The 14916-nt window shown below is 39.6% G+C and overlaps 1 protein-coding gene across 6 annotated transcripts in view; it reads left to right on the top strand.

The window, feature by feature from the left end:
* CCDC158 (coiled-coil domain containing 158) overlaps positions 1–13242 on the top strand; it is a 63205-nt gene extending 49963 nt beyond the window's left edge. For 4 of the 6 annotated variants that reach the window (XM_037050990.1, XM_037050988.1, XM_037050987.1 and 1 more), the window contains 7 exons: positions 683–843; positions 2668–2727; positions 3758–3817; positions 7213–7280; positions 9390–9548; positions 10770–10869; positions 12830–13242. In XM_037050990.1, coding sequence (XP_036906885.1) covers positions 683–843; positions 2668–2727; positions 3758–3817; positions 7213–7280; positions 9390–9548; positions 10770–10869; positions 12830–12950 — 729 coding nt within the window. In that variant the 3' untranslated portion in view covers positions 12951–13242. Of the gene's footprint in view, positions 1–682; positions 844–2667; positions 2728–3757; positions 3818–4492; positions 4705–7212; positions 7281–9389; positions 9549–10761; positions 10870–12829 lie in introns of those variants that run through there. The other 2 variants (XM_037050989.1, XM_037050993.1) reach the window with 2 other exon arrangements.
* Positions 13243–14916: the final 1674 nt, after the last annotated feature.

The raw sequence follows: 14916 nt of genomic DNA, 5'->3' as shown, positions 1-14916 counted from the left end.
GTTGACCGTGCAAGAAGTTGTTTAAAAACTATTTGAAAACAAGGAGGAAATGAGTTTCTGACTGTGTTTATGCAATTTTCCCCCTGAAGTTTAAAAAAAGGTAAAAGAAAGATAATATTTGTACTTATATCAAGAAGAGCAGAGTAGCTAGAATACACAGTTAACCCTGCTAACTCCTTACTGGCAGCTCCACCCTGGCACTAACACAGTATGCTTCAAGCCGTAGTACCTCTGGCGAGTCCAGGTCAGTAAGTGTGAACCATGTAAAATACTTTACATGTTTTTGTACTAAGGAGAAAGGGAGGTAGAAAACAGTCTTTCTTGAATACTTCCTATGCACGTGTCAAGTACTTCTCATTTCTTATATGATCCTAACAAAGTGAGAGTTATCTTCCTCTTTTTAGATGAAGAAATGGAGATTAAAATAAGTATTTCACTTGTTATAGTGAAATTATCTGTTTTTGCAGACGGAAACAAACGTATAGATACAGAAAACAAGTGGATGGTTCTAGGTGGGAGGCGGATTGGGATGCACAGGGAAAAAGGCGAAGGGATGGAGACGTTCAGATTGGCAGTCACAGAACGGTCGATTTACCAGTTGAATTAATTTTATAGTAGGAGACAATAGCATACAAGTCTGAAGAAAATGTATGTCTTTGTTTTGTAAATTGTTTCATTGCAGCACTCTATGAAACCTAACACACCGAAGGAAGATCCGACCAGAGATCTGAAACAGCTTCTGCAAGAGCTGAGAAGTGTGATCAACGAGGAGCCAGCTATGCCTCTGGGCAAGGTCGAGGAGGACGGGAGGACGCCGGCTCTGGGGGTCTCCTACGTGGCTGTGTAAGACTGAGTGTGCTTCGGGGCGGGAGAGCTTCTCTCGTCAGTGCTTCGCCACCGAGGTGTCTGCATGTTACCCTCTAGGACAGCGATTTTCAACCCGTGTGCCGCAAGAATTTTTAAGATATGCAGTACCTGTTTAGTCAGGGATGCTGACCTCTTTCTCCTTAGACTGTCACATAAAAAAATGACCATGTCCAATGCAACAATGGCCATCCAGCTTGAATGGATTAAAATTATGCCTGTTTTTTTATCGGGTTGACAAAAAATATAATACATATTTTTGGTGTGCTGCAGAATTTTAGTAATTAGTTATATGTGTCATGAGATTTGAAAAAAGATTGAAAATCGCTGCTCTAGGAGGTCGAGGTATAAGAAAGTTTGAAGTGTCTGATGCTACCAGGGTAGCAATATGAGAGTGAAGGAGTCACGCAAAAGTAAAATAACTTGGCATCAAGAGAAAATAATACAGCTATTCTATTCAGAATAGAATATTCTGGGCAAGTTGTTACCCAAAGTTATATTTCTGTATAAATTTATAGTTTCCAACAGATTTCTCATCTGTAATCTTATTTGATTATCACAACAGTTTGAGACAAGACAAGGCAGGATTTATATATACCATTTTACAAGTTTCCAAAGTTGACTTACCTGCAGCCACATAGGTGAAGCTAAAACCAGGACCTTGAGAATTACATCACTGCCCAGGTGTCAGCCAACAGGAAAGGCCTTGATTCTTGAGGCATCCATGCCAATGACTCCTTTCAAATTATGACATGTTCAGATCCAAAAAGGATTCAACCAGTTTATGAGCCCTTCCTTATACGTATTTACAGAAATCAGTGAGATTTTCACATTCTTTTCAAATAGTGTTTTAAAATTTTATTGAGTATTATTATTAGATTAACTTAAAAGATTTAAGATGGTGTATGCTATATTTTTAGTATAATAGTAATCGTATACTAGCTAATATAACATAGTAGCTAATATATACAGTAGTAATATACTAGCTAATATATACAATAGTAATTGTATACTAGTGAATATAACAACATTGTTGTAATATTCACTTTCTGGTTATATGGTAAACACGCTAATATGTTCAATTAGTATATATGGACCTGAGGTAGCAAATTATTAGCTGGATTTGCCTGATTTTTATTAATACTATTATTGATAGTAATAGTAAAATGGTAGCAGTAGCAGCCCAGTTACCTAGGATATCCCTGGGTCCTCTGAATCACGTGTCCGAAATACTCTGTCGGCCACTCCGTCAAAGAAAACTGGCATGTGCAGGGCACTTGTACTTTTTTGTAACTCTTCAATGCGCTTTGTAAGCCAGGGCAGTGTTATGACCCTCATTTAACAAGTGACTACTTTCAGGCACAGACTGAGTTGCTTCCTCCTGGGAAGCAAAGGGGAAAGCTAGAAGTAAAGGAGTCCCTGGCTCAGGAATGACCAGTCTTAGTGGTCATTCCACAAGATGGCCGTGCCTTCCCTGGTCAGATTTTCATCACTTTAGCCATTATGGGCTTGAACTGTACTGGACAGTGTTGAGTATGAATGTATTTGGTCTCTGCCTTTAGAGAATCTATGTTAGTTTGCTGTAATCCTACAGATGGCCTTTTCGCCAAAGCTTTTGTTCTATCTAAAGCTTTGAAGAGTCCATGGAACAGAAAGGCATTTCTGAGTTGAAGAGGCCTGAAGTCTACTGCTGTGCCTTAAAGAAGAGTTAAATATGTATAAGCAATTGGTTATTCTAAAAATGCGTGGAATCTGGAAATTATTCTTTGTGTAATTAGCTGAGAGTTACATTTATCTCTACAGAGACGACAGAGCAAGAGATTGTACTACCGAGTCCAGCCTGAGATTGGAGACATGCTATAGGTAAAAAGGATCTGAGATTCTTGAATCTAAGTAATTGTCTAAGAATTTTGTATGTGACTAGGCAATTTGGAAAGTCTGTTTAGATAGTTTGCATGGGAATTTGAGGCTCACTGAAAGAGAGCTGTTACGTCTTGGTTGGTGTGGCTCAGTGGATTGAGTGCCAGCCTGGGAACCAAAGAGTCTGTGGTTCGATTCCCAGTCTAGGGCACATGCCTGGGTTGCAGGCCAGGTCCCCAGTTAGGAGCGCACAAGAGGCAACCACACATTAATGTCTCTCTTCCTCTCTTTCTCCCTCCCTTCCATTTTCTCTAAAAATAAATTTTAAAATCTTTAAGAAAAGAAAGAAAGCTGTTACATTTTTAAACTGAAACTAAAATAAGAATTTCAATGAAATATATTCAAGATATTTACTTTCTAGAAACCATTTAATAAGCATTTTTGCTTATTTTAAATTTGCTGCTGTATATCCACATGATTACGTTTATGCTGTGCACCGTGCCAAACACAGAAGCCTTTTTCTACAATTACACAGATTTACAATGGCTACGGCACATTGGAAAGGAAGGTAGTCTAGGAGGAAATGATAACCTCTAACAATACTATTTGCATCAGTAACTGAAGCACTGAATTTTTTCATGGAATCATAAAAAGAACATAAAGAAATGAAATCCCTAACTCCCAAACAAAGACAGCTTCTGAGAAATGACTTTAGCCATAAAAGAAAAAAGGCAAAAATTAATTTGCCATTCACTTTAGACACAGAGACCATCGCTCACAGATGTCCAGTAGCCCCTCACTGTCTGCTGCATTAAGTACAAGTCCCCTCAGGCCTAGACAGACTCCTCCCGATTCCCGTGTCTTCTTGTCGTCAAGCTTTTCTCCGTACTGTTTCTCCCACCTGGAAGAGCCAGTCTCACTCCTTTGAATCTGTGTTTGTCTAAGAGCAACATTCAGAGGAACAGTTTTGTTTTGTCACTAAGTTAAAACAACATTGCCTGGTCTTTCATTTTCCGCATCCCTCTACCAACAGGAGCAGCAACTCACTAAGGGACTCCGCTGGAGGCAGTAAATCAAGTGAAACTTTCAGCAGGTAAGAAAAATCTTACCAGCCCGGACTTTCAGACTGTCCCCTTCACTACTGTTCATTCATTAATTCCAAAGACTGTGTCACCGCCCCCAACGTGCCACACAGTGCCAGGCCCTTAGGATGTTACGCTGAGAGCGAGGTGGACATGGCCCCTGTTACATACAGTTGAAGATCTGCTTATTGACTGACTGCTGGGGAAAATGCTTATTTTTTCTTTTCTGTTTTCACCACACACAAAAAAATAGAGATATCAGAGCCCTTTTTGAATCATAAAATATGAAAATGAATTATACCATCTAAATCCCAATTAGGCAGAGTCTTATTCATTGTCATATCCTCAGCATAAAGCTCCTGCTACAGAGCAGCTCTTCAGTAAAACTTTGTTTAGTGAATGAATGAAGCCAGTACTGTAAATATTTTCTTACTGTCCCTGCTACGCGATTAATATACAACAAGCTTGAATCTTTCTAAATATATCCCTCTCTCAACCTAAAGAAAATGAGATCTGATTTTCTCCCCTGGGTGTGTAACACTGCATTGTTCCTATTAGTAATAACTGTAACAATCTGCTGTACATTTTTCTATTTTCTATTTTCGTTTTTCTATTTTCTGGGTGTTTTAGACTCACTACCTTCAGTCTACCTAATCTATAATGTAGGCATCATTACCCCCATGCAGAGGTTGGTAATGAAGACCCAGGCTGCATAAGCAACTTGCCAAGGTCATACCTTGGCAAGTTTCTTGACAAGTGGAGTTGGATTTGAACTCAGGTCTGTCTGGCTCCTGGAACCTGGACTGAGCTGCTGAGGAAGAGCCCAATCCTAGGTGTGGGGCACAGAGGCACTGGCTGCTTCCCTGAGCTAAGTGATGCTCTGCTGGGTTTTCTGTGACTACAGGAGTCTGCTTCCTTCTGCAGCAGTGTGTTTGTAGAGAAGAGAGAATGCTGAGGAAACGATGGGCCCCAGCCCCTTCCTCTGTTAAGTGGGAAGAAATGGTTTTCAGTGTTGAACAGAAGATCTGAAAAGTATGCTGCATGCTAGAAAATTACGAATGCATTCGAGTGCTCTACACTGGGGCAAACTGGCCATTTTTAAAACTTGTGAATGAGGAAGAATACTAAAATTGCTGTTTTATCTCAGCATCTCACTGGGAGTGCAGCACATTTTCTTTAATCAACATCTTCTAGTAGTGTCTCTTAATCTAGAAACTTCTGCAGCCATGTAAGTTAAATCAGTACACTCCACATACCCAGAAAAGAATAAAAGTTAGACAAGTAACTCTGGTATTTGTGCTTGAATTATTCTGAGAGCAACATCCCTCAAAAATTTTTTGGAGAGTTGACTTTTCTTATTCTGTCATGTTGTTACAATTTAATGCTAACACTATGCCCTAAGGAAGGTTTCCCATAAAGGTTTCATAGTGTCTAGCTTTCTTTTGAAATTCTCCATATGGACGTTGCAGGAAATGAAACATAAGGACCTGAAGATTGTAATGACCGAATAGGTAAAGGTGGCCATTCCACAAAACCAGCCCTCACAGCTCACGCCTCTGCTGCACAGTGGCCCTGCTGCTCCCACCGCCTCTCAGTCTTCTTTCCCGCCTGTCCCATTTCTCTAGTCACCAAATCTTACTGATTTTGACTCCAAAACAGTTCTCAAATCCATTTTCTTCTTGGGTCATCCCCTCAAACTGCCTGTATTAATTTCCTATGGCTTCTGTAACAAAATTAGTGGCTTAAAATGATACAAATGTGTCTGTCTGAACAGTTCTGGAGGCCCAAACTCTTAAATCAGTTGTCAGGGCCACACCCCCTGGAAATTCTTGGGACTAATTCATTTCCTTACCTTTTGCCAGCTTCCAGAGCTTTATTCCTTAATACTCTGATCTGTGGCTCCTTCATCCATCTTCACACCCCACCGGATAGCATTCTCAAATCTCTGCTGAGATTGTCATATCATCTTCTCTGTGAAATCTCCTCCTGCCTCCCTCTTAGAAAAACACTTATGACCAGATTTAGGGCCCATCCAGATAATCCAGGGTAATCTCCCCATCTCAAAATCTAAATTGATGTGATCACATCTGCAAAACCTCTGTTGCCATGTAACAGTTGTAGGTTTTTGGCCTTCAAATACAAGTAGTTTTTGACAGCGATTTCTCAGCATAGACTTTCTCCCTTTCTTATGGACTGTTGTGGTTGCCTCTACCGTGGTTAGTGTAGATGTTTTTAAATTTCTGACCTCTTGCACATTTCAGTCACTCCTATACACAAATTGCAAATTGGTCTGCCTACAGCACAGCTCAGACTACATCTGTCTCCCAGGCCCCAAACCTCCAAAGGCTCCCGTTGCCTACTGCAGCGAGAGCAAGGGCTGCCTCAGTGATTGACTGAGCACAGCGTAACCACCACCTGCCTTTCCAGGGTTGTTCTCAAAGTCCCGTCTTGGGGCTCTGCTGCACTCCCAGACAGCAGTGAGGGCTCCGAAGAGCTTTTGCCTATCTGGGTCATTTCTATTGCCACTTTAAATGTTGGAAAATAAATTTTAATTTTAAGCATAGATTATTAGATGTGACTATAATCTATTTTATTATGAAAAATAGCTATATATTCAAGCAAACAACCATTAAGAAGGTATTGTTTTATAACTTAGTGCATGGCTTGATAAAAGATAACTGGATTCTCTTATGTGCACCTGCATGTAATATGTTAGATATCACACAGCCTCTGGAAACTCCACTGTACACATGTAAGACACTAAGAGTTAAAAAGCAAATGTTATCTCAGGATCATGACAAAAATAGTCTTGACCTCACAAGGGAACCACCTGGAGAACTGCTGCTGTAATATTCTCATACCATAACCCAACACACAGACACTGTGGTTTCTTTCAACTCTCTGGTTTAAATAAGTCTGGTAGCTGTGTAGGGCGATGCTCCTGTTGCTGTGAGAGGTTTCCTTCCGTTTTCCTTTGGTTTTTTTGTTTTTACATAAGTCATTAAGATCTTATCTCAGAATCCATGAGAGAAATATTTGGGTTTTATAGCTACTAGTACACAAAAATGAATTTTCTAACTAAGATTACATATTATTAAATTTTCATTCTGCGAAATGTTCACGGGCACGGAATACATAAATACAATGCAGCTTTGGATCTCCCTCATTGGATATGAAATGTTCACGGGCACGGAATACATAAATACAATGCAGCTTTGGATCTCCCTCATTGGATATTTTAGGGTGTCTGCCGTTTCGGGTTAGGATTGCCACCTTGAGGTTTTATTTTGAGCCATCACTTTGCCTGCACTAGCTTGCTTCTGTCCATAAAAACCACTTCTGTCCATAAAAACTAACACTGTGTTTTTGAAATGAAGTGTTCGCATGACCGCTCTTGTGCTTCCAGAGAGCCGGTCACGTTGCACGTGGGAGAGCTGGAAGATCCCTCGAGCTGCTTTACATTCGCATCTGCAGGTGAGTGTTCAATGAAAGCAAAGAAATGGGGCCAGCTTAAAACCTTACGGCGGCTTCCTCTTTCCATGAGAATGACAGCTAACACTGTTACAGTAGCCTACGAGTCCCCATTAATTCTGTGGTCTCATTCCTGCTGTTCCCACTTTATTCACTCTGCTTCATCCATCCTTGAATTGTTCTTAAACAGTCCAGGCAGCTTCCGTATCAGGATGTTTCCGCCTACTGTGCCCTCCACATTGCTCATCACTGTGGCAGTGAGACTTCCTCTTACACCCTTATTTAAAATTGTAACCCTCCCATAGCCCTAGTTCCTTTTGCCTCTTTCTCTTTTTTTAATTACACTTATCTTTTGCCCTGGCTGGTGTGGCTCAGTGTATTGAGCACCAGCCTGCAAACTGAAGGGTACCTTGTTTGATTCCCAGTCAGGGCACATGCCTGGGTTGCAGGCCAGGTCCCCAGTAGGGGGCATGTGAGCCACAACCACACAACGATGTTCCCCCCGCCCTTTCTCCCTCCCTTCCCCTATCTCTAAAAATAAATAAATAAAATCTTTTAAAAGACCCATAATATTCTTAAATAAAAACAAGCTCTTAATTTTTAAATATTCTTTAACTTGTGAGAAATCTTTTAAAAACTAATATTTGAAGGAAAGAGCATTTATTTGAAATTTAACAATTCCTTCAGGTGTCCTTCACTTTATGTTTTTTATTGTTGTTTTATTTAAGAGAATATAAGATATATCCTTGCTTTATTAGATTAATATAAATGAGTGCTTTATCTATTCTCATACATTGTGAGTACCTTAGAATACATTAAGTCTATTCACTGTCCTTCTAACTTACATACAATTATTGTCATTTATTTTAATTATAAATATAAGTACTGCAGGGGTTAATTTACATTGTTTTGTACAGTTGATATTCATTTTACTATACCCACATATTTATACTTTATCTTCTGATATCATTTCAGTTATGCCTTTAATGTTTCCTTTAATGTCAGTCTGCTAGAGGCATATTTTCTCAGTTTCTCTTTTTCTGAACTTGTCATTATTTTATGCCAATTTTTGAATAATATTTTTTACTGAGTATAGAATTTTAGAGTTGACATTATTCTTTCACTTTGAAAATATTCCATTGTTTTCTGGCTTCCACTGTCTCTACTAAGAAGTCAGCTCTAGCCCTGGCTGGTGTAGGTCAGTGGATTGAGCGTGGGCCTGAGAACCAGAGGATTGCGGTTTGATTCCCAGTCAGGGCATATGCCTGGGTTGCAGGCCAGTTCCCGGCAGGGGCCAGTTCCCAGCAGGGGATGCACAAGAAGCAACCATACATTGATGTTTCTCTTCCTCTCTCCTTCCCTTCCCCTCTAAAGATAAATAAAATATTTTAAAAAATTAAAGAAGTCAGCTCTAAGTTTAATTGTTACTCATTTACATGTAATTCATCTTTTTTGCCCTTCTGGCCACTTTAAGACTGGTTTTGTTTTTGGCTTGGTTTGGTTGGTGGTTAGCAAGTTTTAACTGCTATGTCCAGGTATGACTTCCTTTGTATAAGAAGAACCTGTGTGGGTTTGCAGTCATGCTATTTGGGTCTGTCATAGTCTGTGCCTCCATTGTCCAGATCTTCAGGGTCCATATCTATTAACTATATATTTTCTTGGTTTTCCATCATGCAATTTTGTCTCCTCCTACACCTGGTTGTTTTTAGTGTATGACAAACATATATGAAAGTTGTACAAATGGTTTAGTGCTTAGGATGTGGTTATCTTCCTCAGAACAGCACATTCATGCTCACTTGTAGTAGACAGCTAAGGACACCAGCGCTCACAGATTGATTTAATCCATTCAGGAATCTAAGAAGATTTGAAGCAGTCCTCAGACCCCCCAAGGGCAGGTCTTGTTCCTGTAGACCTTTTTTTCTAAGACACAGCCCTTTCCCCACGCAGAGTGCCCTCAAGTCCCACCCAGAACCTTGGGTCTTCAATAGAACAGTCCTTTTTGTTCCCCCGTAGGCATTGGGACATTGTCTTGTGAGTTTGACTTTTTGAGAAGTATGGTGTGCTATTTTTAATTAAATCTCTTCTTTTACTTTTGTTCTTGCAAATTTTTAGTAAGTCCATCTCTGAAAAATTCAACTTCTCGTTCATTCCACTCTTCTCCTAAGAAGTCTCCAGTTCACTCACTCCTAACTAGTTCAGCTGAAGATTCAATAGGCTCCACATCGCAGTATAGATCCACCCAATCTGTTCATTCCCCTGATTCTGTTAAAGGTAAGAATGATCTCATATCAATAATAAGATTGATTGCCTTTAAAGTTCTGGTAAATTGAAAGTTCCTTTCTATAATCAGAATAAGATATTACATGGTGTTCTTATGTGCAAGTTCTGATAGCTAGCTGTGTAACTAAGTGGGTCTGATTTAAATAGAATAGCTATTATCTGTGTGTGTGTCTCTCTCTCTATATATATATATAGACATACACACCCCATAATAAGTATACATAGAAATTATATGTAAATACTATCTTTCCTTCTCTGTCATGATTAATGACCTTTTTTCTATTATGAGATTTTGTGCATGTGACTTCTCTTATTTATAATCTCTAAGATATGGCTGTCTGTGCTTTCATAAATGCAAATATCTATCATACAAACTTATCAAAATGTCTTCATTTTTTAAATTCTAAGTTCTTTTTTTTTTGGTAAGGCGGATAAGAAAAAAGGTTTGATTTAGAACATGTTCCTGATAAATCAGTGACATGAAATATATAGATGTTGACTTGAACTTGACATGTTTTTCATCCTGTATGACAGTGACTCAGAGAGCCCCAGCGCTCCAGGGCATCATTCCCCTTGATGAGGGCCGACCTAGGCCAGCTGTTGCATCAGAGACTAAGGTCAAATTAAAATCTCGAGATTGCCCATTGAGAATTTTTTAGAGGCTGACAAAACGTAGCACACTGATGAGAGAGTAGTTTGCGTGGTGTCTAGCCCCTCCTCAGTCGCTCCCTCCACATTTATGCTCAGTTCACCGCAGCCATGTCCACACCCAGGCCACCCTCTTCCATCTTGTAGCCCCTTCCTCACCCAGCGATGGTGGCTGACCTGTGGATTTGGCCTCACACACCTTCGAGAATGTTGCCAATGTCTGTATTAAATCTTGTTCTTCCAAATCCTAAGTTCATGGAACTCCAAGGTTTGGCATGAAAAGCTGTCACTGATGATATAGAATGTAGTATTAAAGTCTTCCTCTCACTCATCCCATTTAATGTGATGTAGTTAAATAAGAGTAAATCAGACTGATTTGTAACAAAATCAAATAAGTTAATATTGCAATATTTAGAAAAGACTCTTCTTTATTTTAAAATAGTGTTTTAAGGTTTTCATTATTTTAAAGGAAAGATTATTTAACCTGTAATTGGAAGACTTCTAAAATATATATTAAATAGGCTTTTAATATCACATCTAAGCAATTTTCTAATAGCTTCACAGTCTCAGCCAATAGAAACCACAGGAAAAACGTGCAGGAAGCTTCAGAACAGACTGGAAAGCTTGCAAACTCTGGTAGAAGACTTACAAATGAAGAACCAAGGTACAATGTACATTTGGCGAGATCTTCCTTGCTCAAAAGCATACTGCCCTTCCATTTAAGCCTCCTACCTATTAGACCACTGCACAGGATCTTGAATAAGCAACCTTAGTCAAAATATAAGGGACTTAACCATGACTAAGCCCTGGATTAATTGCGTGACCTGAGGCAGGTCACTTTCACCCTCTCCTCTAGATAAGTATTTGTGTAGAGGTAGCTAGGATATAATTGCAGTCAGTAGCCAGAAAACAAATAGTATTTAGCCTTATACAGGATTTTAATTAGCATAGGCTATAAGACACTATGCCACATAATGAATCACTAAATAAAAAGATAAACTACTTGTAAGTAAACTAAAGCTATTTGGATGAGAAATTATTGTACTCTGCAGATAATAGGCAACTCTTGGGCATAAGTTTCAGGTGGACGTTCCCATAGATATGGGAGGATATGGACATGTTCCCATGGGCTTGGAGGGCTATCATAGTTTATGCTTTTTTGACATACATTCATGACTCCTAGAGCCTTTTTTCAAAGGGAGATTAATTTTGAAGTATGTATGTTATTCCATCTTTTCAGCTCTAGAGAAGTGAGTTGCAGATGGATGATAATAAGTATTTTTCTAAGAACAAATCCTTATAAAATAAACTTAAACTTATTACTAATAATAGCTGCTTAGCAGCATTTACTGAGCATTTGCCAGCTAAGTGCTGGCCCTGTGCTCGGAGCTTCACCTGGGATTTTTCCGTGTGGACTTCACAGCAGCCCTGGGTGGTGGGCACTAGTCTCCTGTCCTTTGAAAATGAGGAAACTGGAGGTAAATCCACAGTCAGTCAATAAGTCCTAAATCGCACGAGTAGTGGAGCTGGGACTTGATCTCTGTAATTTCTAATTGCAAAAGCCACAGTTTTTATTATACTAATGCTATACCAAATTATTACAAAAGAAAATTTCAAGTCTCTTAGGATAACCCCAGATCCTTGTGTATAAGTTTCTTGTGAGTTTTTAAAAGCAGATACATTATGCTCTCTGCCCCATTTCTATCACACGTGGGTTTACGTCTGAGTTTATCTGAGCGATGCCACCATGTAAAAGTCCACATGGGGGATGTGTCGTATGTGTTCAAAAAATAAAAAGACCATTATATTACACACTTTGTCTGGGTGGAAGGTCTCTTGGAAATTATGAAACAAATATTTTGGAGAAAATTTTGGGCACGTTTATCAAAATTTAAAGTGCACAGATGCCTTGACCCAGAAATCCCACTTCTAACAATTTATTCTAGAAGAAATAATTGCACAAGTGCACTAAAGTTTGTTTACAGAAGTATTGCCTATAGAATTGTGTATAAAGAAAACTAAGAAAGTCACTTTTAAAACTGTATTTGATAACACGTTGGTGCATCTGGAGCACCGTGCCACCCCCACAAAACAGGAGCTGACCTGCAGCGATGCTGACATTTTGTTAAGTGAATAAAGTGAGCTGCAGGACAACTTATAAAACAAAAAATCTAAAAAAGGAACAATTAATACTACATTTACATTTCTGTAAAGAAGAAAAGTTGTGTGTGTTTGCGGGCGGGCGGGGGATGGGGTGCACGTACGTGAAGATACTCACCAGGCCGTTTACAGTGACCTCTGAGAGGGGGTTCGGCAGCAGAAGGGAATGGAAACAAAGACTTCCCTGTCTCTCTATACCGGCCCAGGGCATGCACATTATTTACGTTAAGTGTATCACTTCTGTGGTAATGATTACCGTGCCCATTTAAAATAACCGAAAGAGCAAAGATTTATCTTTAGTTCCATGTCTTTTCAAAAATATGCTACTTTGCAATTTTTAACAACTTCTTGAGCTCAGAATGTATGTATTCCACAGTAGCGAGCTGCCCTTTTCAAAAGCACATGATAGAATTAAAGCCTCAGTAAATGTTGCTGGTCTAACTTTGTTTTATCAACATTTTCAGCAATGTCTTCAATGATCAGAAATCAAGAGAAAAGGATACAGAAAGTCAAAGACCAGGAAAAAATGTTATTAAAATAATACATTGCTTGCCTAACCTTTACAGAGAGATGATGCCCGATTAATTGTGGTGTTATTTATAATTAGTGCCCTGTGAACTTTTTTCTTTTTATGAGAAAATTTAATAAAAGTTACCCTGACCTGTAAACTCTATTTTGAAATAAAATATTGTTGAATGCTCTCCCAGTAAAACTTAAAGCAGTATTAGCTACTTGTGAAAGTATTCATAACGTATAAGGTATCAATTTGTACTCAATGTGTTGGTATAATTATGTATTTTTAAATATTTGTACTGGTGCTGAGGCAATGGTTATTTTTTTAACTGAACAGACAACTTTCACAGGAAAGTGGAAGATGTGGGGTGATGCCCAGAACAGCACCAACACCCCACACTGACAGGGGTTCCTTCTGTGACCCCGAACTCGCCGTGTGTTCTGTCTGTATCGGTGAGTGTGAGCCCGTAACAAAACACTGGGACCCCTAATAGAAACTTTTGGAAAAGTGTCTCTTTTATGTATTAAGAACTATAAAGAAATAAAGAAAATATGTTATTCTTCAGTTAGTGGGTAGCTTCTTTAGATTGAATGGATTCCGTCTGCCTTAATCAGATTTTAATAAATCAGGGAGTTTTGAGTGTGGAGTGTTTCCCAACACGAATAACCGATTCTCTGTGGACACCAGCTGGCTGTCCCACACGTCAGCTCAGTTCTGACACTATTTGGAGTTAATGCAGATTCTACTGATTTGAGGGCTCAGTCTCAAGACTGCTCCCACTTCCGATGCCAGTCAAAAGTCCCAGACCGGCAGTGCATTTTGATTAACCGGTTGTAAATTGGGGGTTCCTCCAACCTATTCCTGAGTTTCAGTAACTTGCCTGAATGGGTCATAGAACATAGCACTTCAGTTACTGTTATTGGTTTGTTATCAAGGAAACAGCTCAAGAACAGCAAAGTGTAAGAGATACATAGGGTGAGGTTTGGGGGTCTGGAGCATGAGGCCCCCCTGCCCCTTGGGGTGTGCCGCCCTCTCAGCACCTTGGTGTGTTCACCACCCTGAAGCTTATTAAATCCCCTCACGGTCAGGAGCTGCTTAACAACAAGGACAAGTTCTGAGAAATGTGCTCTCAGACGATTTCGTCACTGTGCAGACATTACTGAGTGCACTTTCACACTCAGTTGGCCAGAGCCAACTACCTACAGAGGCTGCGTGGGATAGACTCTCGTCCTGGGCTACAAGCCTGTACAGCGTGTTACTGTACTGAATACTGTAGGCAGTTGTAACACAATGGTAAGCATTTGTGTATCTAAACACATCTGAACATAGGAAAGGTATAGTAAAAATATGGAAATATGATATAAAAGATGAAAAATGGTACACCTACGTAGAGCACTTACAAGGAATGGACCTCTCAGGAAGGACTAGAAATTGCTCCGGGTGGCTCAGTGAGGGAGTGGGGAAGGTAGGTCGTTATAGTACACTACTGTAGACTTTATAAACACTGCACTCTTAGTCTGCACTAAATTTGTAAAACAACATAAGATTAAATCAAGCACAAGAGAAAATGATGCAATCGAGATTTGGAAAGCACAAGATGAGGCTGCTGCCAGTGCACCAGGGCATACTGTTTTATAGAAAACTTTTGTTAATAAGTAAAAAGAGTACACTCTAAAATGACAATTAAAAAGTATAGTATAGGTAATATGTGAACTGGTAACATACTTGTTTACTATCATCAAGGAGTATACACCGTGCGTAACTGCATGCGTAGACCTTCATACCATTGGCAGCGAAGTGGGTTTGTTCATAGCAGCATCACCACAAACACGGGAGTGATGCTGGGATGTTGGGGTGGCTACCACCTCATTAGGTGGTAGGAACTCTTAGCTCCATTGTAATCGAATTCGGTCCCTTGGGCCAGAGTTGACCAAATAACCCTTACTGGGTACTTGACTCATTTCACAAGTTTTTAGAGCCTAGTCTCCTGTTCTCCACCCCTTCCCAGAGATTGATATAGGTGGGACTTCCAAACGT

This window comes from Sturnira hondurensis, unplaced genomic scaffold, assembly GCF_014824575.4.
Source record: "Sturnira hondurensis isolate 20B ecotype Veracruz unplaced genomic scaffold, ASM1482457v3 Scaffold0007036, whole genome shotgun sequence".
In the NCBI taxonomy this organism is placed as follows: Eukaryota; Metazoa; Chordata; class Mammalia; order Chiroptera; family Phyllostomidae; genus Sturnira; species Sturnira hondurensis.
This window is presented reverse-complemented; position numbering and strand designations above follow the sequence as displayed.